General features: G+C 44.9%; 2 protein-coding genes across 2 annotated transcripts in view; both read right to left on the bottom strand.

Annotated features, from left to right (window-relative positions):
- The window catches only part of HS6ST3 (heparan sulfate 6-O-sulfotransferase 3), a 570,130-nt gene that overhangs the window by 217,493 nt on the left and 324,858 nt on the right, over positions 1-27,779 (bottom strand). The window lies entirely within an intron of this gene.
- On the bottom strand, positions 19,383-21,460 carry LOC125638163 (uncharacterized). The gene is made up of 2 exons (XM_048853548.2): positions 20,544-21,460; positions 19,383-19,955 (listed from the first exon to the last, which is right to left on the bottom strand). The coding sequence occupies exons 1-2, from the start codon at positions 21,136-21,138 to the stop codon at positions 19,804-19,806; spliced, it is 747 nt and encodes a 248-aa protein (XP_048709505.2). The 5' UTR covers positions 21,139-21,460; the 3' UTR covers positions 19,383-19,803.

Genomic DNA, 27,779 nt, shown 5'->3' with positions numbered 1-27,779 from the left:
CAGGATGGGCCCACCTCTCCTGATACTGGGTGCCATATCTTCCCAAGGCAACACTTGGGCAGGCACGCAGGGTAACATGCCCCCTCTCCTCAGATTTCTGCCAGGGTTCATACCAGAATGTGGCCAGCAGCGCTTATGGCACTGTGCAGGAGAGAAGGGACGGGAGCTGCTTCCAGCCACTGAAGGGCGGTGAGGCTTCCCCATGCCAGCGCTGTGCAGGGCTTTGGCACATGCAGGGCTTGGCTCCTCCTGGTCAGTGCCCCAGCCAGAGGAAGTAGGGGAAGGAAGGAGCTTGCCGGCCAGAGTGTGGTGAGCTGAGCACTCTGACCATGGGCGCTGGAAGCAAGATGTGCCCCATCGGGGGGAATATGGAGTAGTGGCGGGACTGGGGGGGAGTGAAGGGGCAAAGCAGGGAGAAGACAGAAAGAGCGGAAGCACATAAAGGGTTGATGGATGGACAGCAGAGATTACACGTAACCAGTCACCATCTGGTGCCTGTCTGCACTCACCCACCACCGCAGCTCACAGCCAGTATTAGTGGGAAAGGGTGGTAGGGCCCTGCTGTCTGAGACCTGGAACACAGCAGGGGCTATGCTGACAGGCCCCGCACGCTGCATCTTCGCCCCGCTGCCAGCCTTGTATATCCACCTGCATTGCTGGCCCCTGGACCACTCCACTCACCACTGGTGGGTGGGCGGCTGGTGAGCAGGGATCTGACCAGCAGCTGGACCCACTAGTACTGATGGGGGGTAGATAGAAAATATGGGACAATGCCTGTTTTTAGAAATAGTCAAGACACCTGCAGGAGGGCTGAAATACAGGACTCTCTCTTTAAAAACGGGACGTCTGGTCACCCTAACTAAAGTTATACAGGGATCAAGAGGATTCTAGACACCAGAGTTTCTTGACAAATGTCAGTGCAGTAGGATTTAACATATCAACAGTGGTACTAATCAAATATGTATCAATCTTATTTGGAGTGTGCATAGGGTAATAAGATAAGGTTATTTGGGGAAACTTAATTCTGCATTTCAATGCTTTACAATGTCTCTGACTTTGTGGTTGTTGTACTTTATCATCTTTTCAACTATTTCTATACTAATTCAAAAATAGCATGTAATATCATCTGATGAACAATTAGTATAACTGTTAGATCACCTGAAATGCTGCTACTATGCATTGTTATATTTTGTTGTGTAAGAGGATGGATATTTGGATTCAGACTCTTCTACAGCAAGTTAGTTCTGGAAAAGGTCATCTTTGCCTTTGAGTTTTGGCATTATAATATGTAATCTAGTTCTCAGTATTACTGTTATTTCTATCCTCCCATATTCCTGTACTCTTCATTTATTTTCTCTGCCATATACCATAATGACATTGCACTCCATTGTTTTATGGAAATATGCCTATGAGTGTAAATATGATGTAACTGGAATATGCTTTATGCAAAAGGTCTCTTGCAAGGTATCATTACAAAGCTTATGATCTACTGAGTGTGTTCATCCTATTTGTATGTATGTATGTATCATTCTTGTACCTAAAACTAGAAATATGAAGTCTAACTCTGAAGTCCTATTGTAATTATGCAAAGTGTGGGCCATTACTGGTGGGTTAGAATCTTGATGGCTCCCATTGACTAGAACAATTGGTTGTAAATGGCTCTGTTTACTTGCAAGCCTTCCTGTGTTCCTGTGAGTCAGGCAGGGAAGAATGGAGGCTTGGACATGTGACCATGTCACCTAGTACTGGAATCCATCTTAAACCTGGTGCTTTTCCATTTAGAAGGAGGGGTGAGGACCCAGAGAGACAAAAGTTTCCCACCTTGTGTAAAAGCTATAAAAGGGGGTGGAACAGAACAAAGGAGGAAGCCAGTCATGAGAAATCCCTTAGTTACCACCTGAGCTCAAACGAACAAAGACTGTAACAGGCGAAAGGATTGGGCCCAGACTAGGAAGGAGTCTAGTCTGTGAAAGAAGCTTATTGGAACATCTCTGAGGGTGAGATATTACCTGTAATCAATTTCTTAATGTATTAGGCTTTGACTTGCATGTTTTTGTTTTATTTTGCTTGGTAACTTACGTTGTTCTGTCTGTTATTACTTGAAACCACTTAAATCCTACTCTTTATACTTAATAAAATCAATTTTGTTTATTAAATAACCCAGAGTAAGTGATTAATACCAGGGGGAACAAACAGCTGTGCATATCTCTCTATCAGTGTTACAGAGGGCGGACAATTTATGAGTTTACCCTGTATAAGCTTTATACAGAGTAAAACAGATTTATTTGGGGTTTTGATCCCATTGGGAGCTGGGTGTCTTGGTGATGAGCTGTTTTCAGTTAAGTCTGCAGCTTTAGGAGTGTGGTTCAGACCCTGGGTCTGTGTTGCAGCAGGCTAGCATGTCTGGCTCACCAAGACAGGGTTTTGGAGTCCCAAGCTGGCAGGGAAAGTGGGCTCAGAGGTAGTTTCAGCACATCAGGTGACAGTCCCAAGGGGGTCTCTGTGACCGAACCTGTCAAAAATACACTGCAAAAAGAATCACTGAGCCTCTTCCACTACACATTGAATCCTTCCGACCACAATTGCTTCTTTGTGCAGGGATGTTATTTTATTGTATTAATGGCTCAAAAGTTTGAAGATATCATAATGGGAAAAACTGAGAAATCTAATGATCAAATTATTAAATATCCAATATATTGAATATTATTGCATTATATATATTATCATCCTACTAATCTGAACACAATCCAGAATCGGTAAAAAGTGCACAAATTGATCATATAATATGAAAGTGGTTTGGGTTTTATTTTTCTAAAATACAGATGATTTCTGCCTGTTTAATAATCCAGGTAAGAGGTTAAAACAAACCACCATTCCTTTCCCAAACTGTTATACATTTAAAATAAGAAGACTGATCTTTATAATTAACATTAAAAGAAAGAATTAGCATAAGTAGTATTATTAGTCCCTGTTATTTCCCATAAATGCCATTAGGATTAGAGTATAAATTATTCAGAGACTAAGACTAGTGACATAATAAAATATGACTTCTCACCAGAACATCTAATGACACATTTTGGGTGAGAGGTCCTGTAGATACTCTGTTTTAGTACCATGGGATGGGTAATCTGAAGCTCTGTGATCAATGCTTAGCTGGTCTTACTGAAAATACATATTATATTAGTACTGAATAGAAATACAATTTGCACAGCAAAATTAGTTTTCTTATTTCCATTACACTCTCCTATTCGGTTGATGCAATATCATCTGGATACAGTTTTACTGATTCCTGTATATTTCTGCAGTTTTGATCCACTGTACACTCATAAGCTGTTTTTGTACCTATGTCATTAATGAAATTGTTGCAGCTCAGACCTAGGTGAACTATGCACCCAACTAGGATGCCATGTACTAGGGGGTACCATAATCCCCACTGAGTTTTTGGTATTTCTGTGAGTACAAATGGGAAGCAACCAAACAGATGGGTCAAAGCCAGCATGGATGGAGAGGATCATCTGACTCATGTTCCCTGAGTGGCAAATGGTGAGGGCCTCCACTTCTGCAATATTCCTAAAATGCTGTCTTAATTTCCTGTTGAACCACCAGCCCTGGAAACCCACAAGCTTCATTTTGCCCTAAGAGAGCAGCGACCAGGGCACGGAACTAGAGATGCTTGCTTCAGCATGTAGCCTATGCAAGAGGCAGGGGACACAGTCCTGCTGAAGGGGAAGTACTGAGATTCTCTGAGTCCCACAGACACACTGACAGAGTAGGAGGGCTTACAGAAGGGAAGACTGCCTGGTGGCTGAGGTGCCTATGGTTACAAGAAGATGAGTGAGCAACAGATTGAGGAGTCAGAGACAGGAAGTTTAGAAATGGAGTGACAGTATCAGTGTATGGGAGCCCTCAAGGAAAGACTGGAGATGGGAAAAGAAGAGACAAAATAAGAATCAGCAGGCAGAGAAGAGAAAGATTGAAGGTGTGCAGACAAAAAGAAAAAATAATGAAAGCAGGAGATTCGTTCCTTTGAAGAGAGAAAATGGAACAATAAGACAGGGTACACCAGAAAAGAGGTCTGAAGGGTTCATGTTTAGCTATTCCACCTGGAAGCAGGCAGGGCACACCTTGACTGTTTTGTAGAAGCAATGCACACATTGCTCTATCCAAGGACAAGCGCTAGATATGAACCATGAAAACTTGATTGTTGGGACAGTAACTACGGGAGGCTTTCTTAGCCTGGGCTCAAGGCCTGAGAACCAGGATTGTAGTAGCTAAAAGATGCAACTAAGTATATTAATCAACGTCATACATTCTTTTGTGTATCTTTTTGCTGTAGCAGTGTGTAATGCTTAGGGGGGAGAAATATAATAAAAGGAGAAGGTGGAAGGCGGGGGGCAGAACGCCCATCTCAGCTGACCAGCCTGCTTCCTTGCATAAAGCTGTGTTCTGTCTCATCATTGAACTGCCACAACTGGCGCCCAAACGTGGGGCCCTCAGCACTCACCTCGCCCGGCAAGGGTTTCAGACGCGTCACTCATCCGCTTCGTGGATCCCGGTGAGTATTTTTCATTGTGGTAAGTATGGGAAGCTCCCTCTCTGCTTTGCAAGTGCAACACCGCAATGAGCTGCAGTATTTGCTGCGTAAGGCTCAGCATGACTGCCCGGCTCGAGCACTTACTCTCCTGCTACAGGAGGTGCGTGCCCAGTGCCCGTGGTATCCTGAAGCCGGAAGCCTTAAGCTAGCGGACTGGGAGCGATTGGGCCAGACATTGCACGAAGAGCCTCGAGCGCCCGTGCAGGCTTTACATGCCTGGCACCTCTGTCGCGACGCAATACTGCGTGTCACCTCGGATAGGCCCTCTTTCACGAGGCTGGTGCTCTCGCCACGCCCGTCGGCTCCTGTAGCCATCCCCGTTGCAGCTATCCCCCCTTCTACTGACACAACCCAGCGTGTCGCTTCGGAAAGACCCTCTCCCGTACCCACAGCCCCCCCTCTCCCTGCCTTGCCCCCGGTGTCTTCATTACCACCGCCTCCCTTGCCTTCCCCACCGAAGCCAGTGCGTGATCACCCTCCCTCCGTGGGGCCCCATGCTCCGGGGACCCCCGGAGGGTCATCTGCATCTGCTCAGAAGCTTTCGCTGGTGCAACAAATGGTTCACGCGGCGAAAGCTCGATCAGATCTTACAGCGGAGGAGCTGGCTGATCTGCTCTCAGTTTGCCCGGTGACCTGGCAAAATGATAACCAGGGCAACCCCGTGGGCACCTGGACCACTTTGTCATACTCGGTGGTTAGAGAGGTGAGGAAAGCAATTCGTGAGTTTGGCCTGACTAGCACTTTTGTGCGTGGTCTTGTTAAAGGGATAGGTACTGGGTACTCCCTAGTCCCTGAGGATTGGAAAACGCTGCTGCGCATGATGTTATCACCTAGTCAGTATGTTATTTGGCTTAGTGAGTTTCGGCAGATGGCAGAACGCCAAGCTCAGATACACGCAGGGGCTATCATTTATGATCAATTGGTAGGGGAGGGCCAGTTTGCTACTATTCAAATGCAGTCTCAACTCCCTCAGGCCATTTTCCCCATTATTTCCACCTGTGCCCAACATGCTTTCAAGAAGATCCCGAATTCAGGCAAGCCTACCAAAAGCTTTGTCAGTATCCGTCAGGGTGCCTCAAAGTCCTTTTTGGATTTTACCAATAGATTGCATAAGGCTATCCTCCGGCAGGTGGATAACACTGAGGCAGCTCACGAGCTCCTGTTAAAATTGGCAGTTGAAAATGCAAACGAGGATTGCCGCCGTGCTCTCCAGGCAGCGCAAGCCTCTGGTATTTTAAAGCTCTCAGACATGCTGCGGGCGTGCCAGAACATTGGCACACATGCCCACAAGGCTGAAGTTCTGGCTGCCGCCCTCAGAAAAACTGGGAAGGAGGGAAAGCGTTGTTACCGCTGTGGTAAGGAGGGTCATTTTCAGCGGGAGTGCCGCTCATCTAAAGCACCAGCCCGACCCTCCAAGAAGTGCCCCAAGTGTGGAAAAGGTTATCACTGGGCTAATCAGTGTCGTAGCGGGTCGGGAAACCGCGCGACGGGTCCCCCCCGAACCCAGGGCCAAACGGGGGTGTTTCCCACTCAGACAACCGTTCCTCTGCCTTAAAATCCATAGACTCTATGAGGGCGGCGACTGCTGGAAGTGCAGGGCTTGATTTGATCATGCAGGAGGACACTGACTTTCGGCTGCCAGGGGAGGTCTGTGCCATACCTACACAGGTGACGGGACCTCTCCCTGCCGGCTTTGTAGGTCTTGTTCTCCCTCGCTCACATGCTGGAAAACAGGGCTTTTTTGTCATTCCAGGGGTCATTGATGCTGATTACACTGGCATTGTTAAGGTTCAGGTGTGGACTCATCTTCCACAGTCGCTCCCGCGTGGACGGTCAATTGCACAATTGATTTTAGTCCCCTATCAGGTGCCAGCTGCCGAGGATCAAACTCGGGGCGGAGGCGGCTTTGGATCGACGTTGTCTCACTCGCCGTCTCACAGCGCGTCTTCTCCACTTGTTGCTCTGACAATGTCAGTCCGCCCCTCGAAACCTCAGTTAACACTTCTCTTAAATGATGTTCCTTTTACAGGGCTGGTGGACACTGGAGCTGACGTTACGGTGATTCGTGATCTGGAGTGGCCGGTTAGTTGGCCTACGGTTCCTTCTAAAGAATTGTGGGGGATCGGGGGTAGTAAACCCGGGCGCCAAAGCTTGTCTTGGGTCACGGTCTCTAAACCGGGAGGCCGTACCCTTGCTACTATCCGCCCTTTTGTGCTCCCTGTCCACCTTAATATTTGGGGCCGTGACTTACTTACAAAGTTGGACACCACCCTCGATATTAACATCTGATGGCCCAAAACCCTCCCTCACCCACCGTGCCCTCCGCATTACCCTTGGTGTGGCAATCTTTAGAGCCCGTATGGATTGACCAGTGGCCCCTCCCTCTAGAAAAGCTAAAAGCACTTCAGTTGCTTGTACAGCAGCATTTGCAAGCACAGCGACTGGAAAGCTCCACTAGTCCCTGGAACACCCCGGTGTTCGTTATTAAGAAAAAATCGGGTGCTTGGCGGCTGTTACATAACTTAAGGGAAATAAATAAACGCATCCAACCTATGGGCCCCTTGCAATTTGGCTTGCCAAATCCAAATTTAATTCCTCAAACCGATCAACTTTGTGTGTTAGATTTAAAAGATTGTTTTTTTACCATCCCCCTTTGCCCTCAAGATCGTGAAAAATTTGCATTTACGGTGCCACAATATAATAATCAGCAACCCTCTCAAAGGTATCAGTGAAAGGTCTTGCCCCAGGGAATGCAAAATAGTCCAACCTTGTGTCAGCTTTTTGTGGATCGGGCCCTTGCCCCTTTTCGTGCCCGGTACCCTTCGCTAAAGGTCTACCATTACATGGATGACATTTTGCTAAGTGGTCCCCGGGTCACGGCCCAACAGCTTGAATCTTTATCTCAGATTCTCGGCCAAAATGGCCTGTTAGTGGCACCAAAAAAAATCCAACGCTCTTATCCCTACCACTACCTCGGATATAAGGTTTTACAAACCTATGCTGCTCCGGTTCGTCCGGAATTAATTCTACCTCAACCCCTAACCCTTGTTAAATTGCAACAAATCTTGGGTCATTTAAATTGGATTCGGCCCTACTTTTGTCTCCCCACTTCCATGCTGCAGCCGTTGTTTGAGCTCCTCCGTGGAGCCCGGGCACCGGGTGCAGTTATTGCCATCGCTGAAAAACATACTGCCTGCATTCAACAAATCAATGCAGCATTAAGTCAGCAGTTTGTGGACAGACTCCCAGAGGTCCGTCCCTTACGATTGGTTCTTCTTGCCACCCCTCATACGCCAACTGCGGCTCTGTTTGTACCTCGTACAGACACAGCCGTCTCTATTATAGAATGGCTATACCTTTCATCCACCCCTCCTCGAAATATTTATCCGTATTTAGATGCCCTATCTAATCTTGTTCGTAAAGCCCGCCACCGTGCAGTGCAACTCACTGGCACTAACTTAGTTGCCATTGTGCTCCCCTTGTCCCGTACTGAATTTGACTCTTTGTGCCACACCTCCTTGGCCTGGCAGGTTGCTCTTTGTAATTATGTGGGAGAGATTTCTTACAATCCTCCAAAGGATCCTCGGTTGGTCATTACCCAAAAGGTACCCCTAGTTGTTCATCGTCTTAGCCGCTCTCAACCCATTGTTTCCGCTGTCACTCTTTTTACTAATGGCTCTCCCCACCAAGGTGTAGTCACTTATCAGTTGGGTGACCCCCCTCGTTGGCATTCTCGTTTTACCCTGCCTCAGCGTTCTGCACAGCGTTCAGAATTGGCTGCTGTTATTTTGGCCTTTCAACTTTTTGCTAATTGTCCCTTTAATTTAATTGTGGATACCCATTATGTTTATCAGGTACTTGATCATTTACCCCTTGCCCTCATTACCCCTCAGGTGGATGCAGACCTCCTTCGCCTGTTTTTGTCTTTGCAGCATCTTCTTGCCACTCGTCATTTCCCTTACTTTGTTGCTCATATTCGCAGTCATACCCCTCTACCTGGGCCACTCACTGAGGGCAATGCACGCGCCAATCGCGCGTTGCGTGGTCAGGTAAATTCCCTTTTCTCTGACCCCATTGAAAGCCATGCCTTTTTTCATCAGTCTGCCTCTGTTTTGGCCCGGCAGTTTCACATTCCTGCTGATCATGCACGTTCCATTGTTCGTTCCTGCCCCCACTGTGCTGCTGCTGCTCCTACCTTTTCTTATGCCGTTAACCCCCGAGGTACCGCAGCAAATCAGCTGTGGCAAATGGATGTTACTCATGTGCCACAATTCCGCCCCTATTCGTTTTTACATGTTTCCGTTGATACTTATTCGGGCTTCCTTTGGGCAACCCCACAACGTGGGGAAGCCACTAACAAAGTTATTCACCATTTGCTGGCCTGCTTTTCTGTTATGGGTCGCCCCTGCCAAATTAAAACAGATAATGCCCCAGCCTACTGCTCTGCAGCCCTCTCCACCTTTTGTGCCCGCTGGGACGTCCGTCTTAAACACGGCATCCCTTATAATTCTACGGGCCAAGCCATTGTTAAACGTGCCAATCGCACACTCAAAACCTTGCTAAACAAACAATTAAAACAAGGGGAGCTGCGTCTCCGAACCTTAGGAGATATTCAACAACAAATGCATATCCTCTTGTTTTCTTTAAATAATTTAACATTGAATGCAGATCAGCAGACCCCTGCGGATCGGCATTTTCACAAATCTGAGGTACTGGAAAGACCGCGTGTCTTTTATCGTCAGCTGCCCGATCCACAGTGGCTGGGCCCAGTACCTCTAATCACTTGGGGTCGGGGATATGCTGCTGTGTCTCTCCCTGCAGGACCGTTGTGGGTTCCAGCTCGGTGTGTGCGACCGGCACTTAAACAACATGGCATGGCACCAGGGACTGTCGAATCCCATACCAGAGTTTCAGCTGACCTTGGAGGAGACCGCGTTGCCCCCCGAGTCGACAACAACGGGACGGAAATGGAGGAGGCGTAGTGTCCCAAACCGGCCCGTGACATGGGGAGCAGTAAAAGCATTGGTTGCCGCGGCCCAACGTAGGCTGGCAGCAGATCAACAGCCAGAGACTCCTGAGACTTTGTTTGTGGCAATTCTTGCCCAAATCACTGCTAATTCTGTGATGATTGTGTGCCTTTTGTGCCTGCTATTTCCTGTAGGGGTTGGCTCGGACGCGCTTCCCCCGCTACGAGCCCGAATGACATATAACATATGGGAAAGATTGGCTTCAATAGCAAATGTTACCCACTTTTGTCTATCTAATTCTGTAGCAGCCGGAGATTTGTTAGGCACATGCCTTATTCCAGTATGTCATCACCCTGAGGAGATGGAGAATAAGACACTGTTCTCTGCTTATGCGAATCTTTCCTCCCAGTACTCTAGCATGGCTAATTGGGGCCCAGCCAACTATACTCTGCCTCGCACGGCTATATCCCTCCACACACCGTACCCGGCCGGGGCTCACAATGTTACTTGTGCGCGTATAGTTAACTGCACTAGTACAAAGGTGCCCTTGGGCTGTCGAAAAATTTCTCAACCCCTTTTAAATTGTTCCCATGCTGTTAATGTTTCCTATAATTATGGCCATATCATCCTACCATCAGGATGGTTTTTTACTTGCGGCTCACGTACCTTTAATTATATTCCTGCAAATTTAAGTGATGGCACCCTTTGCTGTCTTAGTAGAATGACCCTTATATTGCCTTTTGCTGGACAAAATCGTAGTAAAAAAAGTGTACCCCTTTCAAATGATTGTATTGCAGATGTTGAGCTTTTTAGTCGTGCTGAGTATACTGCTTTAGCGGCCTCTATTGTTGGGGTCCCCGCGCTTGCTACATATTCAGCCAGAACTTTAAATAACCTGGCATGCTTTGCAGCAAAGGCAATTAATACAACATCCCAGGCTATTGCCTTACTTAACACAAAACAACACGAATTAAGAGATGCAATTTTGGATAACAGAGCAGCCATTGATTTTCTGCTCCTAAAACACCATCTAGGCTGCTCCACATTTCAGCACGTGTTGCTTTAATTTAACTGATAATAGTCGCTCCATAGAAACTAGACTGGCTGAATTGGCCAATCTTACAACACACATACGCCAAGATCTGGGGTTTGAGGGCTTTTGAAATTGGCTTACAGGTTGGCTGCCCTCTCTAGACTGGCTGCGACAGCTTTTTGGTTATTTTGTGTTTGTAATCATTGGGCTTATTTTTTGCTGCTGCTGTGTACAATGTATTCCTTCCTTGTTAAGATTTTGTGAAATTTTGCCCTGAAAGGCTCCCCAAGTTATGTCCTTGTCTGTCTGGGAGTTAAATAGCATGACAAAACAAATTGACGGCTACAATGAGATGGCCAATTATCATTAAATAAAAAACGGGGGGATGAAGGGTTCATGTTTAGCTATTCCACCTGGAAGCAGGCAGGGCACACCTTGACTGTTTTGTAGAAGCAATGCACACATTGCTCTATCCAAGGACAAGGGCTAGATATGAACCATGAAAACTTGATTGTTGGGACAGTAACTACGGGAGGCTTTCTTAGCCTGGGCTCAAGGCCTGAGAACCAGGATTGTAGTAGCTAAAAGATGCAACTAAGTATATTAATCAACGTCATACATTCTTTTGTGTATCTTTTTGCTGTAGCAGTGTGTAATGCTTAGGGGGGAGAAATATAATAAAAGGAGAAGGTGGAAGGCGGGGGGCAGAACGCCCATCTCAGCTGACCAGCCTGCTTCCTTGCATAAAGCTGTGTTCTGTCTCATCATTGAACTGCCACAGAGGTCACATTTTATTTATTTCATATTCCTGCATTTCTGCTTTCACACACTGAAGCCAATCATCATTTTAAACAATCTATCACATCTTAAACTGTGACGCACATTTTCTCATCATAGGTCTTCTCCTTCCACCTCTCTTTTTGTGTCTCTCTTCCAAGACAGACAGACCACATGACTGAGTTATCTATCACTATCAGCATATGGCAAAGAGGCATTTTTGGGCACATACAAATACCAAAAGTTCTGTATGATGCTAATCATAGAATATCAGGGTTGGAAGAGACCTCAGGAGGTCATCTAGTCCAATCCCCTGCTCAAAGCAGGACCAATCCCAACTAAATCATCCCAGCCAGGGCTTTGTCTAGCCGGGCCTTATAAACCTCTAAGGATGGAGATTCCACCACCTCCCTAGGTACCCATTCCTGTGCTTCATCACCCTCCTAGTGAAATAGTGTTTCCAAATATCCAACCTAGATCTTCCCTACTGCAACTTGAGACCATTGCTTCTTGTTCTGTCATCTGCCAACTCTGAGAACAGCCTAGATCTATCCAATCCATACTTCTTTAACTTGCTGGCAAGAATACCGTGGGAGAACGTATCAAAAACTTTGCTAAAATCAAGATATATCACATCCACCGCTTTCCCCATATCCACAGAGTCAGTTATCTCATCACAGAAGGTAATCAGGCTGGTCAGGCATGACTTGCCCTTGGTGAATCCATGTTGACTGTTCCTGATCACCTTCCTCTCCTGCAAGTGCTTCAAAATGGATTCCTTGAGGACCTGCTCCATAATTTTGCTGGGGAATGAAGTGGGGCTGACCGGTCTGTAGTTCCCAGGGTTCTCCTTCTTCCCTTTTTTAAAGATGGGCACTATATTTGCCTTTTTTCCTATTGTCCGGGATCTTCCCCGATCACCCACGATTTTTCAAAGATCATGGCCAATGGCTCTGCAATCACATCAGCCAATTCCCTCAGCACCCTTGGATGCATTAGAACTGGATCCATGGACTTGTGCGTGTCCAGCTTTTCTAAATAGTCCTTAACCTGTTCTTTCACCACTGAGGGCTGCTCACCACTTCCCCATACTGTGCTGCCCAGTGCAGCAGTCTGGGAGCTGACCTTGTCTATGAAGACTGAGGGGAAAAAAAAGCATTGAGTACTTCAGCTTTTTCCACATCATGTGTCACTATGTTGCCTCCTCCATTCAGTAAGGGTCCCACACTTTCCCTGACCTTCTTCTTGTTGCTAACATACCTGTAGAAACCCTTTATGTAATCCTTCACATCCCTTGCTAGCTGCAACTCCAATTGTGCCTTGGTGTTCCTGATTACACGCCTGCATGCTCTAGCAATATTTTTATACTCCTCCCTAGTCATCTGTCCAAATTTCCACTTCTTGTAAGCTTCCTTTTTGAGTTTAAGCTCACTGAAGATTTCACTGTTAAGCCAAACTGGTCGCCTGCCATATTTGCTATTCTTTCTGCACATCAGGATAGTTTGTTTCTGCACCCTCAATAAGTCTTCTTTAAAATACAGCCAGCTCTCCTGGACTCCTTGCCCCCTCATATTAGCCTCCTAGGGGATCCTGCCCATCAGTTCCCTAAGGGAGTCTAAGTCTGCTTTTCTGAAGTCCAGGATCCATATTTTGCTACTCTCCTTCCTTCAACCATCTCATGGTTACTGCTGCCTAGGTTGCCACCCACTTCTACTTCCCCTACCAATTCTTCTCTGTTTGTAAGAGCAGATCAAGAGGAGCAGAGCCCCTAGTTGGTTCCTCCAGCACTTGTACCAGGAAGTTGTCCCCAACACTCTCCAAAAACTTCCTGGGATTGTCTGTGCATTGCTGTAATGCTCTCCCAGCAGCTGTCATGGTCATTGAAGTCCCCCATTAGAATCAGGGCCTCTGATCTGGAAACTTCAGTTAGTTGTCCAAAGAAAGCCTCACCTACCTCATCCTTCTGATCCTGTGGTCTACAGTAGTTCCCTTGACTTCATCAAGATTGCAGATTCATGTCAATATTTTTCTGCCACAACTATAACCTAACTTTTCCTCTGTGTGTTCAGGAAAAGAAGACACACAAATGAAGAAAGCTTAAACTGGTACAAAAACAACAACAGTTTGCAAAGCAGCACCGGCAACTATGAACACATCAAGCAGCTGGTTATAGAGTCCAGTTCAAGGACCTCTTCCAGATATTAACATTTCCTCATGAGGCTAGCTCTCACCTCAGCCTCCACCCTGCAGAACTGTGAGCTGGGCTGATAGATTGAGATCTCAGAAAGGATCAAATCATCAACCAAGGAAATAAAGATGCTCTGGCCCTTACTGTGCCATGCCTCTCAGGACACTCTTACAAGAGTGCCCCCGCTGGGAAAATTCCCATTGCCTGTAACAGATGCTGGGCCTGACCACCAGTAGCAATAAGGCTCTGCAAGAGGTGGTCAATCCTTTTCCTCCTTCTTCATGAATTGCAGCAGATGCCCTAAGAATGGAAGCTATTAAAATTATATCCTTCAAAGCTTTAAACTTAATAATAAAATAACATTAAGAAGGACCTGCTGAGAGATGCAGGGAAAGCTATAATAAGAAGAGGTCAGTTAATTAGCAGAGCCTTTCAGATACAAAACAGACTAGACACAATAGCTTGAAATGGAAAAAAAATAGATTAGAGCAGTCACCCGAACAAACTGATTAAAAAATACTTCAACAATTTCAAAATGGAAGAATGAAATTAGATACCTTATTAACAGATCAAACTGAAAAAAAGCAAATATATACAAAGCAGAAATATTACAAGAAAGGGAATACAGGGGACAGACTTTTGGCATGGATGCGAGTGGGGCAAAAATCCCCAATTCAAACATACCTAGCCAAAAACTACCACACGCTCCAAAGAAACGAGCATTGTTTTTGCAGAGTACTAGCACAATTTGTACAAGTCTGAAAACCCAGAAACAGGAAAAAGCTACCCACTATCTACGGGGAGCTAACATCTCGACATTTATAGACTTGGATAGAAAAAGCTTATTAGCAGCAGCCATTCTGAATGAAGAGGTAGGGACAGTTACCTCATATTTAAAACCAGGTGAAACCCAGCCCAGACATGCATCCAATGGAATTTAATAAGACATCAAAATGATATTTTTAGGCCCACGGACAGATTTTTCAACTTTGTACTGATGGGAATAAGCTTCAGAAATCAATAAGATAAGGATACATAAGAGTTCTGCCCAAGCTAGCTAAAGATCTTGCTGTGTGTGCCCCTCTTATTCCCCCTATTGAACCATGATGTTAAAAAAAAATTGTGTATGGTTAAAAAACCCTGTCTACGTATATACAGAGAGATGAGAATTCTTCGTAACAGAGAGTTAACAGACAGACAAAGTTAAACAACTGTTGGTAGCGATCCATACTGTCTGGTCAGATAAAATCCATGTACAGTATTAACATTAGCTGCTGAAAAACCTCGAGTAAAAGTGGATTTTTTTTTGCTGTCTGCCTTTGAGCAACATAGAATTGGACAGAACTTTCTTAGAATAATAAAAGCACTATATCACTAGTTTACTGCAAAGGTGAAGATAAATATTTTCATTTTATCTAGAGGCACCAGGCAAGGATGTCCTCCTGATTTCTGCACTGACCATGGAACCATTCAGCCAAAGAATCTGAGGCAATAACTGAGCTTATGCAATAAAAATAGCAAGTATCCAAAATAAAATTGTATTTTTCTTAACCAATCCCCACAATTACCTTGAGTAAAAAAATATGGAATTTAATAGTTTTGGAAAGGTACAAAACAAAACGAAGTCTGGAAAATTTTGGCATGAAAATACAACTGATTCCCCCCATTGAATCCAAATTTTATGGGTAAGATTCAATTAAGTAGTTGGGAGTATAGTTATTAAGTAATATACATCAGTTTATATTATCTTAATTGTACTCCATTATTTGGAGATATGGAACAGAACTATTTTTCCTGGATAGACTGGACAGTTACATCAAAATTAATTTTCTGCCTCAACTCACCCTTTTATTTCAGTAACTTCTAATTATGGTATCGGCGAAACTGCTTCAGGAATGCAAATGCAAAAAGAAATTTCACCTCACATGGAAAAAACGAAACTCCACATAAATGTTAATATACTTTACAGACCTGTCAAACTGGGAGTCACAAACACTGAAGTATAATACCAAGCCAGACAGTTAAGAGCTACTGTTAATTGGGTTCCAAACTTAGGCATACATTGTATTTCAGTTAGAACAGCAGAACTCTTTAGAACTAAACATTAACAAAGTGCCTTGGATTGCAAGAATAATCGATCTCTGAAAACACAACAACTGCTTTGCTGGCAAGGAATAAGACATTACAGTTTCTCCACAACATTAATTCATGTAGAAGGCAACCTACGTTTAATTTACACATACACAAAATTGGAGAATTTTGAAATCTGGGAAGATTATGGAATACACAGATTAGGTCACATAACATGGAGACACTATGGCGGTTTCTAAAAATTAAAGACTGTTTTGGACACCCAAGACTACCCGTCTCCCAGTATTTATAACTCTGATGTTATATTTCTCATAAAACTTAACAGAGCTTTATAAAAAAATAACATTTTTAAATCACTAGCTAAAGGCTACCACCCTGCAAAAATATTGGCTCAATGGGGATGTAAAGGAGAATGCTAATTTAATGAAGACATGAAATATGTTAACAGAGGATAGTTATCAATGTGGTTCGGTGGATCAGCTTCTTCTTTATGTCATTACAGAGAGAAACTATTTTATATCAATAGTACTTTACTCATGCAAAACTTAAAAATATTTATAAACCCTCAATAACCAATCCTGGAGCGGAAGTGGGAATATAGGAAACTTAACTGCTATCTGGTAGGACAGTCCAGACACACATTATTATTGGAGCAGGATTACAGATCAAATTAGTAATTGGATATAATCTTTTTAATGCCCCATTAGTGTTTCATGATGGGTCCTGAAGGACATTAATTACCTATTAAAGTGTAAAGAAGCTTGTGTCATAATACTTGGGAACTGGCAAAAGAAAAAAAAATTCCCTTCTGTTAGTATCTAGTAGAACAGAGTTTGAGACACAGTGGTGGTAATGGAGATTTTACAGTACCAGATCAAGAGAATTCTTAAACAGTAATATTATTATATACTAGGCCATTCTCCATACAAATAGGATAAGGGTGGGAGAGAGGGAGAACCCCCTGAAAAAGGCCCTAGATCTAATTTTCATCTACTGAAGTCTACTTTTATCTACTGAAGTTTTTAATGCTAATTTAAGGGTATGTCTACACTATGGAATAAGGTTGAATTTATAGAAGTCGGTTTTTTAGAAATCGGTTTTATATATTCGAGTGTGTGTGTCCCCACAGAAAATGCTCTAAGTGCATTAAGTGCATTAACTCGGAGGAGTGCTTCCACAGTACCGAGGCTAAAGTCGACTTCCGGAGCATTGCACTGTGGATAGCTATCCCACAGTTCCCGCAGTCTCCGCTGCCCATTGGAATTCTGGGTTGAGATCCCAATGCCTGATGGGGCTAAAACATTGTCGCGGGTGGTTCTGGGTACATATCGTCAGGCCCCCTTTCCCTCCCTCCGTGAAAGCAAGGGCAGACAATCGTTTTGCGCCTTTTTTCCTGAGTTACCTGTGCAGACGCCATACCACGGCAAGCATGGAGCCCGCTCAGATAACCGTCACCCTATGTCTCCTGGGTGCTGGCAGATGCGGTATGGCATTGCTACACAGTAGCAGCAACCCCTTGCCTTGTGGCACTAGACGGTACAGTATGACTGGTAGCCGTCATCGTCATGTCCAAGGTGCTCCTGGCCACGTCGGCTGGGAGCGCCTGGGCAGACATGGGCGCAGGGACTAAATTTGGAGTGACTTGACCAGGTCATTCTCTTTAGTCCTGCAGTCAGTCCTATTGAACCGTCTTATGGTGAGCAGGCAGGCGATACGGATTGCTAGCAGTCGTACCGTACTATCTTCTGCCGGGCAGGCAAGAGATGAGGATGGCTAGCAGTCATATTGTACCATCTTCTGCCGAGCAGCCATGAGATGTGGATGGCATGCAGTCCTTCTGCACCGTCTGCTGCCAGCCAAAGATGTAAAAGATAGATGGAGTGGATTAAAACAAGAAATAGACCAGATTTGTTCTGTATTCATTTACTTCTCCCCCTCCCCCGTCTAGGGGACTCATTCCTCTAGGTTACACTGCAGTCATTCACAGAGAAGGTGCAGCGAGGTAAATCTAGCCATGTATCAATCAGAGGCCAGGCTAACCTCCTTGTTCCAATAAGAACAATAACTTAGGTGCACCATTTCTTATTGGAACCCTCCGTGAAGTCCTGCCTGAAATACTCCTTGATGTAAAGACACCCCCTTTGTTGATTTTAGCTCCCTGAAGCCAATCCTGTAAGCCATGTAGTCAGTCGCCCCTCCCTCCATCAGAGCAACGGCAGACAATCATTCCGCGCCTTTTTTCTGTGCGGACGCCATACCAAGGCAAGCATGGAGGCCACTCAGCTCACTTTGGCAATTAGGAGCACATTAAACACCGCGCGCATTATCCAGCAGTATATGCAGCACCAGAACCTGGCAACACGATACCAGGCGAGGAGGCGACGTCAGCGCGGTCACGTGAACGATCAGGACATGGACACAGATTTCTCTGAAAGCATGGGCCCTGCCAATGCATGCATCATGGTGCTAATGGGGCAGGTTCATGCTGTGGAACGCCGATTCTGGGCTCGGGAAACAAGCACAGACTGGTGGGACTGCATAGTGTTGCATGTCTGGGACGATTCCCAGTGGCTGCGAAACTTTCGCATGCGTAAGGGCACTTTCATGGAACTTTGTGACTTGCTTTCCCCTGCCCTGAGGCACATGAATACCAAGATGAGAGCAGCCCTCACAGTTGAGAAGTGAGTGGCGATAGCTCTGTGGAAGCTTGCAACGCCAGACAGCTACCGGTCAGTTGGGAATCAATTTGGAGTGGGCAAATCTACTGTTGGGGCTGCTGTGATGCAAGTAGCCCACGCAATCAAAGATCTGCTGATATCAAGGGTAGTGACCCTGGGAAATGTGCAGGTCATAGTGGATGGCTTTGCTGCAATGGGATTCCCTAACTGTGGTGGGGCCATAGATGGAACCCATATCCCTATTTTGGCACCGGAGCACCAAGCCGCCGAGTACATAAACCGCAAGGGGTACTTTTCAATAGTGCTGCAAGCTCTGGTGGATCACAAAGGACGTTTCACCAACATCAATGTGGGATGGCCGGGAAAGGTACATGACGCTCGCATCTTCAGGAACTCTGGTCTGTTTCAAAAGCTGCAGGAAGGGACTTTATTCCCAGACCAGAAAATAACTGTTGGGGATGTTGAAATGCCTATATGTATCCTTGGGGACCCAGCCTACCCCTTAATGCCATGGCTCATGAAGCCATACACAGGCAGCCTGGACAGTAGTCAGGAGCTGTTCAACTACAGGCTGAGCAAGTGCAGAATGGTGGTAGAATGTGCATTTGGACGTTTAAAGGCGCGCTGGCGCAGTTTACTGACTCGCTTAGACCTCAGCAAAACCAATATTCCCACTGTTATTACTGCTTGCTGTGTGCTCCACAATATCTGTGAGAGTAAGGGGGAGATGTTTATGGCGGAGTGGGAGGTTGAGGCAAATCGCCTGGCTGCTGGTTACGCGCAGCCAGACACCAGGGCAGTTAGAAGAGCACAGGAGGGCGCGGTACGCATCAGAGAAGCTTTGAAAACCAGTTTCATGACTGGCCAGGCTACGGTGTGAAAGTTCTGTTTGTTTCTCCTTGATGAAACCCCCCTCCCCTTGGTTCACTCTACTTCCCTGTAAGCTAACCACCCTCCCCTCTTCCCTTCAATCACCGCTTGCAGAGGCAATAAAGTCATTGTTGCTTCACATTCATGCATTCTTTATTCATTCATCACACAAATAGGGGGATAACTACCAAGGTAGCCCAGGAGGGGTGGTGGAGGAGGGAAGGAAAATGCCACACAGCACTTTAAAAGTTTACAACTTTAAAATTTATTGAATGCCAGCCTTCTGATTTTTGGGCAATCCTCTGTGGCGGAGTGGCTGGTTGGCCGGAGGCCCCCACACCGCGTTCTTGGGCGTCTGGGTGTGGAGGCTATGGAACTTGGGGAGGAGGGCATTTGGTTACACAGGGGCTGTAGTGGCAGTCTGTGCTCCAACTGCCTTTGCTGCAGCTCAACCATACACTGGAGCATACTGGTTTGGTCCTCCAGCAGCCTCAGCATTGAATCCTGCCTCCTCTCATCATGCTGCCGCCACATTTGAGCTTCAGCCCTCTCTTCAGCCCGCCACCTCTCCTCCCGGTCATTTTGTGCTTTCCTGCACTCTGCCATTATTTGCCTCCACGCATTCGTCTGTTCTCTGTCAGTGTGGGAGGACAGCATGAGCTCAGAGAACATTTCATCACGAGTGCGTTTTTTTTCTTTCTAATCTTCACTAGCCTCTGGGAAGGAGAAGATCCTGTGATCATTGAAACACATGCAGCTGGTGGAGAAAAAAAAATGGACAGCGGTATTTAAAAAGACACATTTTATAAAACAGTGGCTACACTCTTTCAGGGTAAACCTTGCTGTTAACATTACATACATAGCACATGTGCTTTCGTTACAAGGTCGCATTTTGCCTCCCCCCACTGCGTGGCTACCTCCTCAACCTTCCCCCCTCCCTGTGGCTAACAGCGGGGAACATTTCTGTTTAGCCACACGCAAAAAGCCCAGCAGGAATGGGCTCCTCTGAGTGTCCCCTGAAGAAAAGCACTCTATTTCAACCAGGTGACCATGAATTATATCTCACTCTCCTGCGGATAACACAGAGAGATAAAGAATGGATGTTGTTTGAACGCCAGCAAACATACACTGCAATGCTTTGTTGTACAATGATTCCCGAGTACATGTTACTGGCCTGGAGTGGTGAAGTGTCCTACCATGAAGGACGCAATAAGGCTGCCCTCCCCAGAAACCTTTTGCAAAGGCTTTGGGAGTACATCCAGGAGAACCGCGAATGCCAGGGCAAAGTAATCCTTTCACATGCTTGCTTTTAAACCATGTATAGTATTTTAAAAGATACACTCACCGGAGGTCCCTTCTCCGCCTGCTGGGTCCAGGAGGCAGCCTTGGGTGGATTCGGGGGGTACTGGCTCCAGGTCCAGGGTGAGAAACAGTTCCTGGCTGTCGGGAAAACCGGTTTCTCCGCTTGCTTGCTGTGAGCTATCTTCTTCGTTCCCTAAACCTGCTTCCGTATTGCCTCCATCTCCATTGAAGGAGTCAAACAACACGGCTGGGGTAGTGGTGGCTGAACCCCCTAAAATGGCATGCAGCTCATCATAGAAGCTGCATGTTTGGGGCTCTGACCCGGAGCGGCCGTTCGCCTCTCTGGTTTTCTGGTAGGCTTGCCTCAGCTCCTTCAGTTTCACGCGGCACTGCTTCGGATCCCTGTTATGGCCTCTGTCCTTCATGCCCTGGGAGATTTTGACAAAGGTTTTGGCATTTCGAAAACTGGAACGGATAGCACGGATTCCTCTCCCCAAACAGCGATCAGATCCCGTACCTCCCGTTTGGTCCATGCTGGAGCTCTTTTGCGATTCTGGGACTCCATCATGGTCACCTGTGCTGATGAGCTCTGCATGGTCACCTGCAGCTTGCCACGCTGGCCAAACAGGAAATGACATTCAAAAGTTCACGGTTCTTTTCCTGTCTACCTGGGCAGTGCATCTGAGTTGAGAGTGCTGTCCAGAGCGGTCACAATGGAGCACTCTGGGATAGCTCCCGGAGGCCAATACCATCGAATTGTGTCCACAGTACCCCAAATTCGAGCCGGCAAGGCTGATTTAAGCGCGAATCCACTTGTCAGGGTGGAGTAAGGAAATCGATTTTAAGAGCCCTTTAAGTCGAAATAAAGGGCTTCATCGTGTGGACGGGTGCAGGTTTACACCGATTTAATGCTGCTAAATTCGACCTAAAGTCCTAGTGTAGACCAGGGCTAAGAAAGTTTCAATCCTAAAAAGATAAGATGGGGGGGAAATAAAACAAAACCAAGAAAGTAAAAGTATATCTGAAAACAACAATAATAAGCTACATTATGTTACCTGGTTTGACATTTCTGACAGGGAATTGCCTATTTTCTCTCCTTTGGAACAGCGGGAAAATATGGGCACAAAGTCTTTTCTGTATGAAATGAATGCACTAGAAAAAACAACAGAGAGAGAGAGAGAATTTGGAGAGGTCACTGGAATGCAGGTAAAAATAACTAGAATATTAGATTTGGGATTTCTAGAAAACAATACATTCCTAAACCGTAGGGAAAAGTCCAAAAGCCCTTATTGTGCCAACCCAGTTCAGGTGGCAGTCTCAAGGCCAGGCAGAATGAGACCTTACTTCCAATTGTGAAACTACTGGGGATTTCTTTAATGCACAACACTTAGTCATCATGTTTGATGGTCTAGACGGCTTCATTTATCAAAGATATATAGTTAAATTTAATTTTTATGAGAGACTGAAAGACCACAGTGGCAGCAGTACTCCCTGTGGCTGATCTGTGCCAGCTGATGCCTTCTGAAGTGGAAATGATGGATGCCACATGTTCTGGCTGTGATTAAATTTGCTTTGACAAAGCAGCATGGAAATCTGATTTTCAATAGACTCCTGCATTTCATGTAGTGCTAACTAAGCAGATACAGAGCCTAATGCTATATAGATGTCAAGCTGATGACTAATTCATTGTGCCAGTCTAATCAAGCACCCATTAAAATATTACGTGTCCATAACAAGTAAACCGAGGAAACAGGAAGCTGTTTAAAAGTAAATAGAGTCAATAAAGTAGAAGGTGTCAAAGGTTATTTCTGCTGGTGTTCCAGCAACTCCAATCAGCCCCTGAACAAGTGCATCAGATGATTTCAGCTTCAGTTTGCCCAACAATCTTCTCAGATTTAAGAGACATCATCCAATTACGCCAAAGATCAAAGATACGATTACTGACACTTTCCCTTCCGGGCTTGTCTTTCAGGAAGAATGAAGCAGAAAATCACATTAAGAACACAGCTGATTTATGGGCGGTTATCCTGATTCCTGGAAATACTGTATCTATTCTGACTCCAGAAAAGAGACATTGTAATGCCTTGATTGATAGGGTACTGTAGTTACAGCAGAAGAGCTACAGATAGAAGAGATCAGCATTGGCAAGGATCCCAGCTGTTGATTTATTCCCTTTTGTTTCACCCTTCATGTAGATAAAACTGGGATATTGCCCACTGCTTTTCATCAGCTTGCGTTCTGTGGACATCTCTACTTTCGCTGCAGTGCCTAAATTCTTCTGTCAGCTGTCATAACCACACACTGGCATGATGTTCCTAATATTTCTGCTTTCAGCACTCAGCCTCTTCACCACATAGCAAATCAACATGGTGTGGCAAGTGGTATTTACTGACTGCTCCTGTAAAATGTCTAAGGCATCAGCCTAAGGACTCCCTCTTTGTACGAAAGGTATCTAGAACTAAAGTAACTCTGAATCTAAATAGTAAAACCACCCTCTGGCCTTTTGACAGGCCCAAGTAGAGCAGTAATTAGAACGGTTATGTTATGCTTAACTGAACTTTGATTAATAGTAAAACATGCTAATAGGCATTAGCAAAGGCTATGATTTTCCTCCCCGAATCAAACCGTTGGGGGGGGAAAGGGGGGCGGAGAGGGCGCGCAGGGTGTGTGCGTGAAAAATAGTCAAATTTAACACAGTTTATTTCTTTCTCCAAAAGGGGAAAGAAAAAACCCATCCCATCAACCAACAGTCTAACTCAATATAAACTGAGAAAAAGCTGAATGCCTTCACTGCCATGCCCTGCGATCAAAAAGGGAGACCCAACAGTCACATGGTTGTGTCAGGCAAGGACTGTGAAATAAATAATGCTATTTTATATAGGGAAAATGAAGGAACACAGTAGTTACTACAGGCTTGGAAAACAATACTTGCCTGTGAACTTGCATTGCCTGCAAGTGATAGACAAATTTAAGGCAGTCCTCATTCTCACTGACACTACCCTTTCTCTGACCTCTAAACACAGAGACATCCACACAACTTTTCCATCCCTTAATGTTTGTCACACTTGGAACTGATTGATTTACTGTCAACAGAAAGTTCAAAACATTGAAAATTATTAACTGAGCAGAGCAGTAATTAGAAACTCAATCATCATCAAGATCAAAGATCCACATGGCAGGTTATGCACGAAAATTAATACGGAGACTGAATGAAAAGATCACTAAAAGCAGAAGCCTTGAACTTGTATTACCTTCCTAGTAGAAAAACACATTCAAAATGTACTTTTGGAGAAATTTACTTCAAGCCTGAAAGACGATAGCTTAGGCCATTTTGCAGATGGCTCATCAATATGTGCATTACTTGAAAGTCTTGCTCTCCATTTTTTGCTCTATGGAGCATAGCCAAATGTGCGCATTATATTACTAATATTTAGGAACATAACAAAGGAATTGCAATACTGGATCAGATCAGTTGTCCACATAGTCCAGTATCTTGCCTCCAACAGAGGCCATGTGAGAGAAATAGTAAATATAGAACATAGACCTTATATAATTTTTTTTTAAATAATTGTTTTATGGGTTTCATCTTGATAGAGAATTAATTAAAAAAAAGTGATTATGAATATTTCGGAAGATAAGCTGGTTTTACTTATGCCCAAATCCAAAATAATAAGATTGCTGTAAATAGTCTTATTTGCAAGAAAAGAATGAAGACATTGATCAAACTTATTCTAATTTATTTTTAATTTTGCTGGTGGATGAACGTTGAGTGACTAATATGTGAACCAGAACCCTAGGAAGCACTTATTTGATAGGATTTTTGTATATCACTTTCTGTAACTTTGTGCCATAATGTCACTTCAAGACTTTTTCAGCTGCAAAAGATCATTTCAGTTTCCTCAAATGTGGTCTCACATGTCTGGATTTTTGGGATGAGTCACAGAATTACAGTCTTTGCAGTATGTAAAAAACTGAATATTTTTAAGTGGCTGACTTAAATAGGGCTTTTTCCAAATTGATGCTTGCTGTTTATGACTTAATTTGAACCTGATTGTACCAAGCTGCATGGTTCTGAATCTGGCCTTGCACTAGATTTGAAACTAGGCCTGAAGGAAATGGAAATGGTTAATGGCATTATATAAGTAAAAGGGGCCATGTGAGCTCGCAGGGGAAGACAGACATTGACAGTGGTTGGAGGTCTTGTCTCAGACTTTTCATAGCCTGGAATCTGTCCATATGGGGGTAGGCCCTTGCTTAGGTCAAGTCTAGGGTCACTCCTAGAAGGTTTATAGCCTGCATGGGAGTCTGGGTGTATTTCTCCATGTTTATGCAGACTCAAAGATGACAGAATGCGGAGCATGGCTAAGTTGCCATCTGAACTTCCCAGCTAGATCTGCCTGTTAGTAGCCAGTCATCCAGGTACGGGAAGATGATATAGTAATTTCATCTCATCTGTGCCACCACCACTGAGAAGACCTTTGTGAAGACCCTAGGTGCTACTGCCAGCCCAAAAGGGAGTACTCGGAAATGGTAGTGTCCCTGTCTTACAAGAACTCTGAGGAACCTCCTGTGGGACAGGTGAATGTCCATATGAAAGTAAGCATCTTTCATGTTGAGAGATGCAAACCATGTGCCTTTTTCCAGGGAGTGAATTATTGATGTCAAGGTAATCATGTAGAATTTTAATTTGCAAATAAAAATATTTAGTTTACAAAAGTCAAGAATGGGTCTCCATCCTTCCTTTCTTTGTGGGGTGGGAGCTATGAAATATTGGGAGTAGAACACTTTGCCTTGATATCTGAGGTGGCATTTGCCTCTAGCCCCTTGTTTGAGGAGAGAATCCACTTCCTGTGGGAGGATGTAGTTGAAAGAGTGGCCACTGAAGAGGGGCCAGAAAGAAGGTTCATAAGGAGGCAGGAAAGAAACTCAATGGTGTAGCCAGAGTGGGTGACACCTAGAGCCCACTTATCCATTGTGACAGCCCTCCAGCTGTGGGCAAAGTAAGGCAGGCAGCCACCAATGGTTCAGGAAACAGCTGGGGATGGCATTAATTATGGTACACCAGTTTCAAGTGTGCCATCAAAAGTAACCCTTGGTTTGTGGATGGGGTTGGGTGGCTGACACTAAGTACCTTGGTCTTTCCACCTTCTGGTGCTTCCATGGAAGTTCTTAATGGTGCCAGTGATTGAAAAGCTATGGGAGAGGCCTTGGCTTGAACACCTGTTTATGGTGCTTCCTCTTTTAGGTCAAGGTACAAATTCCCAGGGAGTGGGGGGTTTGTCCTGGAGTCTTTTAACAAGTCTAAGGACCCATCCATCTTCTTGTTAAAGAGGTTAGACTTGTCGAAGGGCAGATCCTCAATGGTATTCTGAACCTCCCTGGAGAGCCCTAACAAATAAAGCCACGATTCACACTGTTTAATTATCACAGTTGCTATCGCTCGAGCTGCAGTATTGGTGCATCCACTGTGGCATGAAGTGTGGTCTTTGCTACTAGTTTACCCTTGTTGATGAGGGCTTGGAATTAGGCCCTGTTGTCCCCAGGGAGTTTGTCTTTGAACTCCAGGAATTTGGAGTAGTATGCAGAATGATACTTTGCTAAAATGGCTTGGTAGTTAGCAATTCTAAACTGAAGGCTGGTAGATGAGAATACCTTCCTCTCTAGAAGGTCAAAACATTTAGTGCCCTTTTTGGGGTGTAGCAGCCTGGATCTTTCTGTGGCTGTTTCTACTACCAGGAGTTGGAGGTACAGTGGGTGAACAAAATTGCTGCTCCTTTCACAGGTACAAAATATTGTCTCTTAGCCCTTCTAGATATATGGGTGCAAGATGCAGGTGTGTGCCATACCTACCTGTCTGGTACCACAATGGCCTCATTTACTGGGAGGGCCATATAATTGGGACCAATGGGTTGTAGGATGTCCAGGAGCTTATGCTGCATATAATGGACCTCCTTAAGTGGGATCTGAAGTTCAGTCACCACTCTCTGCAAAAGTTCTTGGTATTGTCCTTGGTCATCAGGAAGGATGGTGAAGATGGGGTGATGGCCTCATCAGTTGAGGATGATACACCTGTCGGTACTGCTGGTATCAGTAGGTGTATCTGGATATCGTCTTCCATAAGGGCTTCAGTTCCAATGGGTATCAAACAGGGGAGTCTCTAATGTGGGTGGATCAGACTCCATTCTTATGGACTAATTAATTAGGGAGATCTAAAGTCATCCTTCTCTGTCCTTCCAGTTCAAGAGTTGAACGACTTACAGATTGAACAGATTTTCCAGGACAATATAGGCACTTCACATGCCCGTCCTGTACTGGCATAGATTCATCACATCCTGGGCCGTATTTGAAGCCTAAAGACTTAGAAGAGATCCTCCTGGGTTTCAAATTAACTATAACAAAAATTAAAAAATTTACTAAGAGTATAAAATTCTAATACCTAACAATTTGCCAATGGGCAAACTAACTACTACTAACTATGCAACTAGCTAACTGGTAAGAAAGGCTGCTGGCTGTTACAGTTTAGAGATGGAACGCTTGCTGACTCTGCGAGGAGACTGAGAAGAACTAATGGTGACTGGAGCATCTCTCTCTAACAGTGGAGCACAAAGAGACTATGGGTGTATGCACACCATGTGGATACTGCTGTCCAAAAGACTTTGTTCTGGCCCATGAAGCACATGAATACTCATAGAGGAATGTGCATATGTACAATCACTCAAAGGATAACTCACACAACATCGCAGTGGTTCTCAACCTGCAAAGAGCTGCAGCCCATGTCCTCAGGGCCACAGAGATATAACACATAACATGTTGTGGGCTGCATATGTGGCCTGCAATGGTAAATAGGTTGAGAACCACTGATATTCCTCACTGTTTGCAATCTCAGAGAAAAAATAAAAATAGCGCTAGCCAGTGCAGAGCAAGTGGATTTATATTACTAAGACCAGAACTAGGAGAATCATCAATAAACCCTGATGGTTTAAAAGATTACACTCAAAAACTGCACATTTTAAAAATGGCCTCAGGGACCAAGTTGATGTCATGCTGAGTGCAAAAACTGCTAAAACAATCATAGTAGCAATTAATTGGAAATAAGGATGATCTGGAGAATACTGAACACACAGACAGTTGGCCAAATTCTGCAACCCTGACTGATGCAAATCTCCTGTAAAGTTTTCAGTGCAAGTTTAACACGAGTAAGCACTTAAGAATTTGGCTCAACAGGACTCATTAGAGTTGCTGAAAAGCTGGCTCTAACAAGAGGCATCATTGGTTTTCA

Source organism: Caretta caretta, chromosome 1, assembly GCF_965140235.1.
Source record: "Caretta caretta isolate rCarCar2 chromosome 1, rCarCar1.hap1, whole genome shotgun sequence".
Lineage (NCBI taxonomy): Eukaryota > Metazoa > Chordata > Testudines > Cheloniidae > Caretta > Caretta caretta.
Note: the sequence above shows the minus strand (reverse complement) of the source record. Positions and strands in the feature narration are given on the sequence as shown.

Coding starts and splice junctions, on each gene's coding strand:
- LOC125638163 (XM_048853548.2), bottom strand. CDS start 21,138: ATGTCATTTCCTGTTTGGCCAGCGTGGCAAGCTGCAGGTGACCATGCA. Junction 19,956..20,543: donor AGGCGGAGAAGGGACCTCCG/GTGAGTGTATCT, acceptor TTTCTCCACCAG/CTGCATGTGTTTCAATGATC.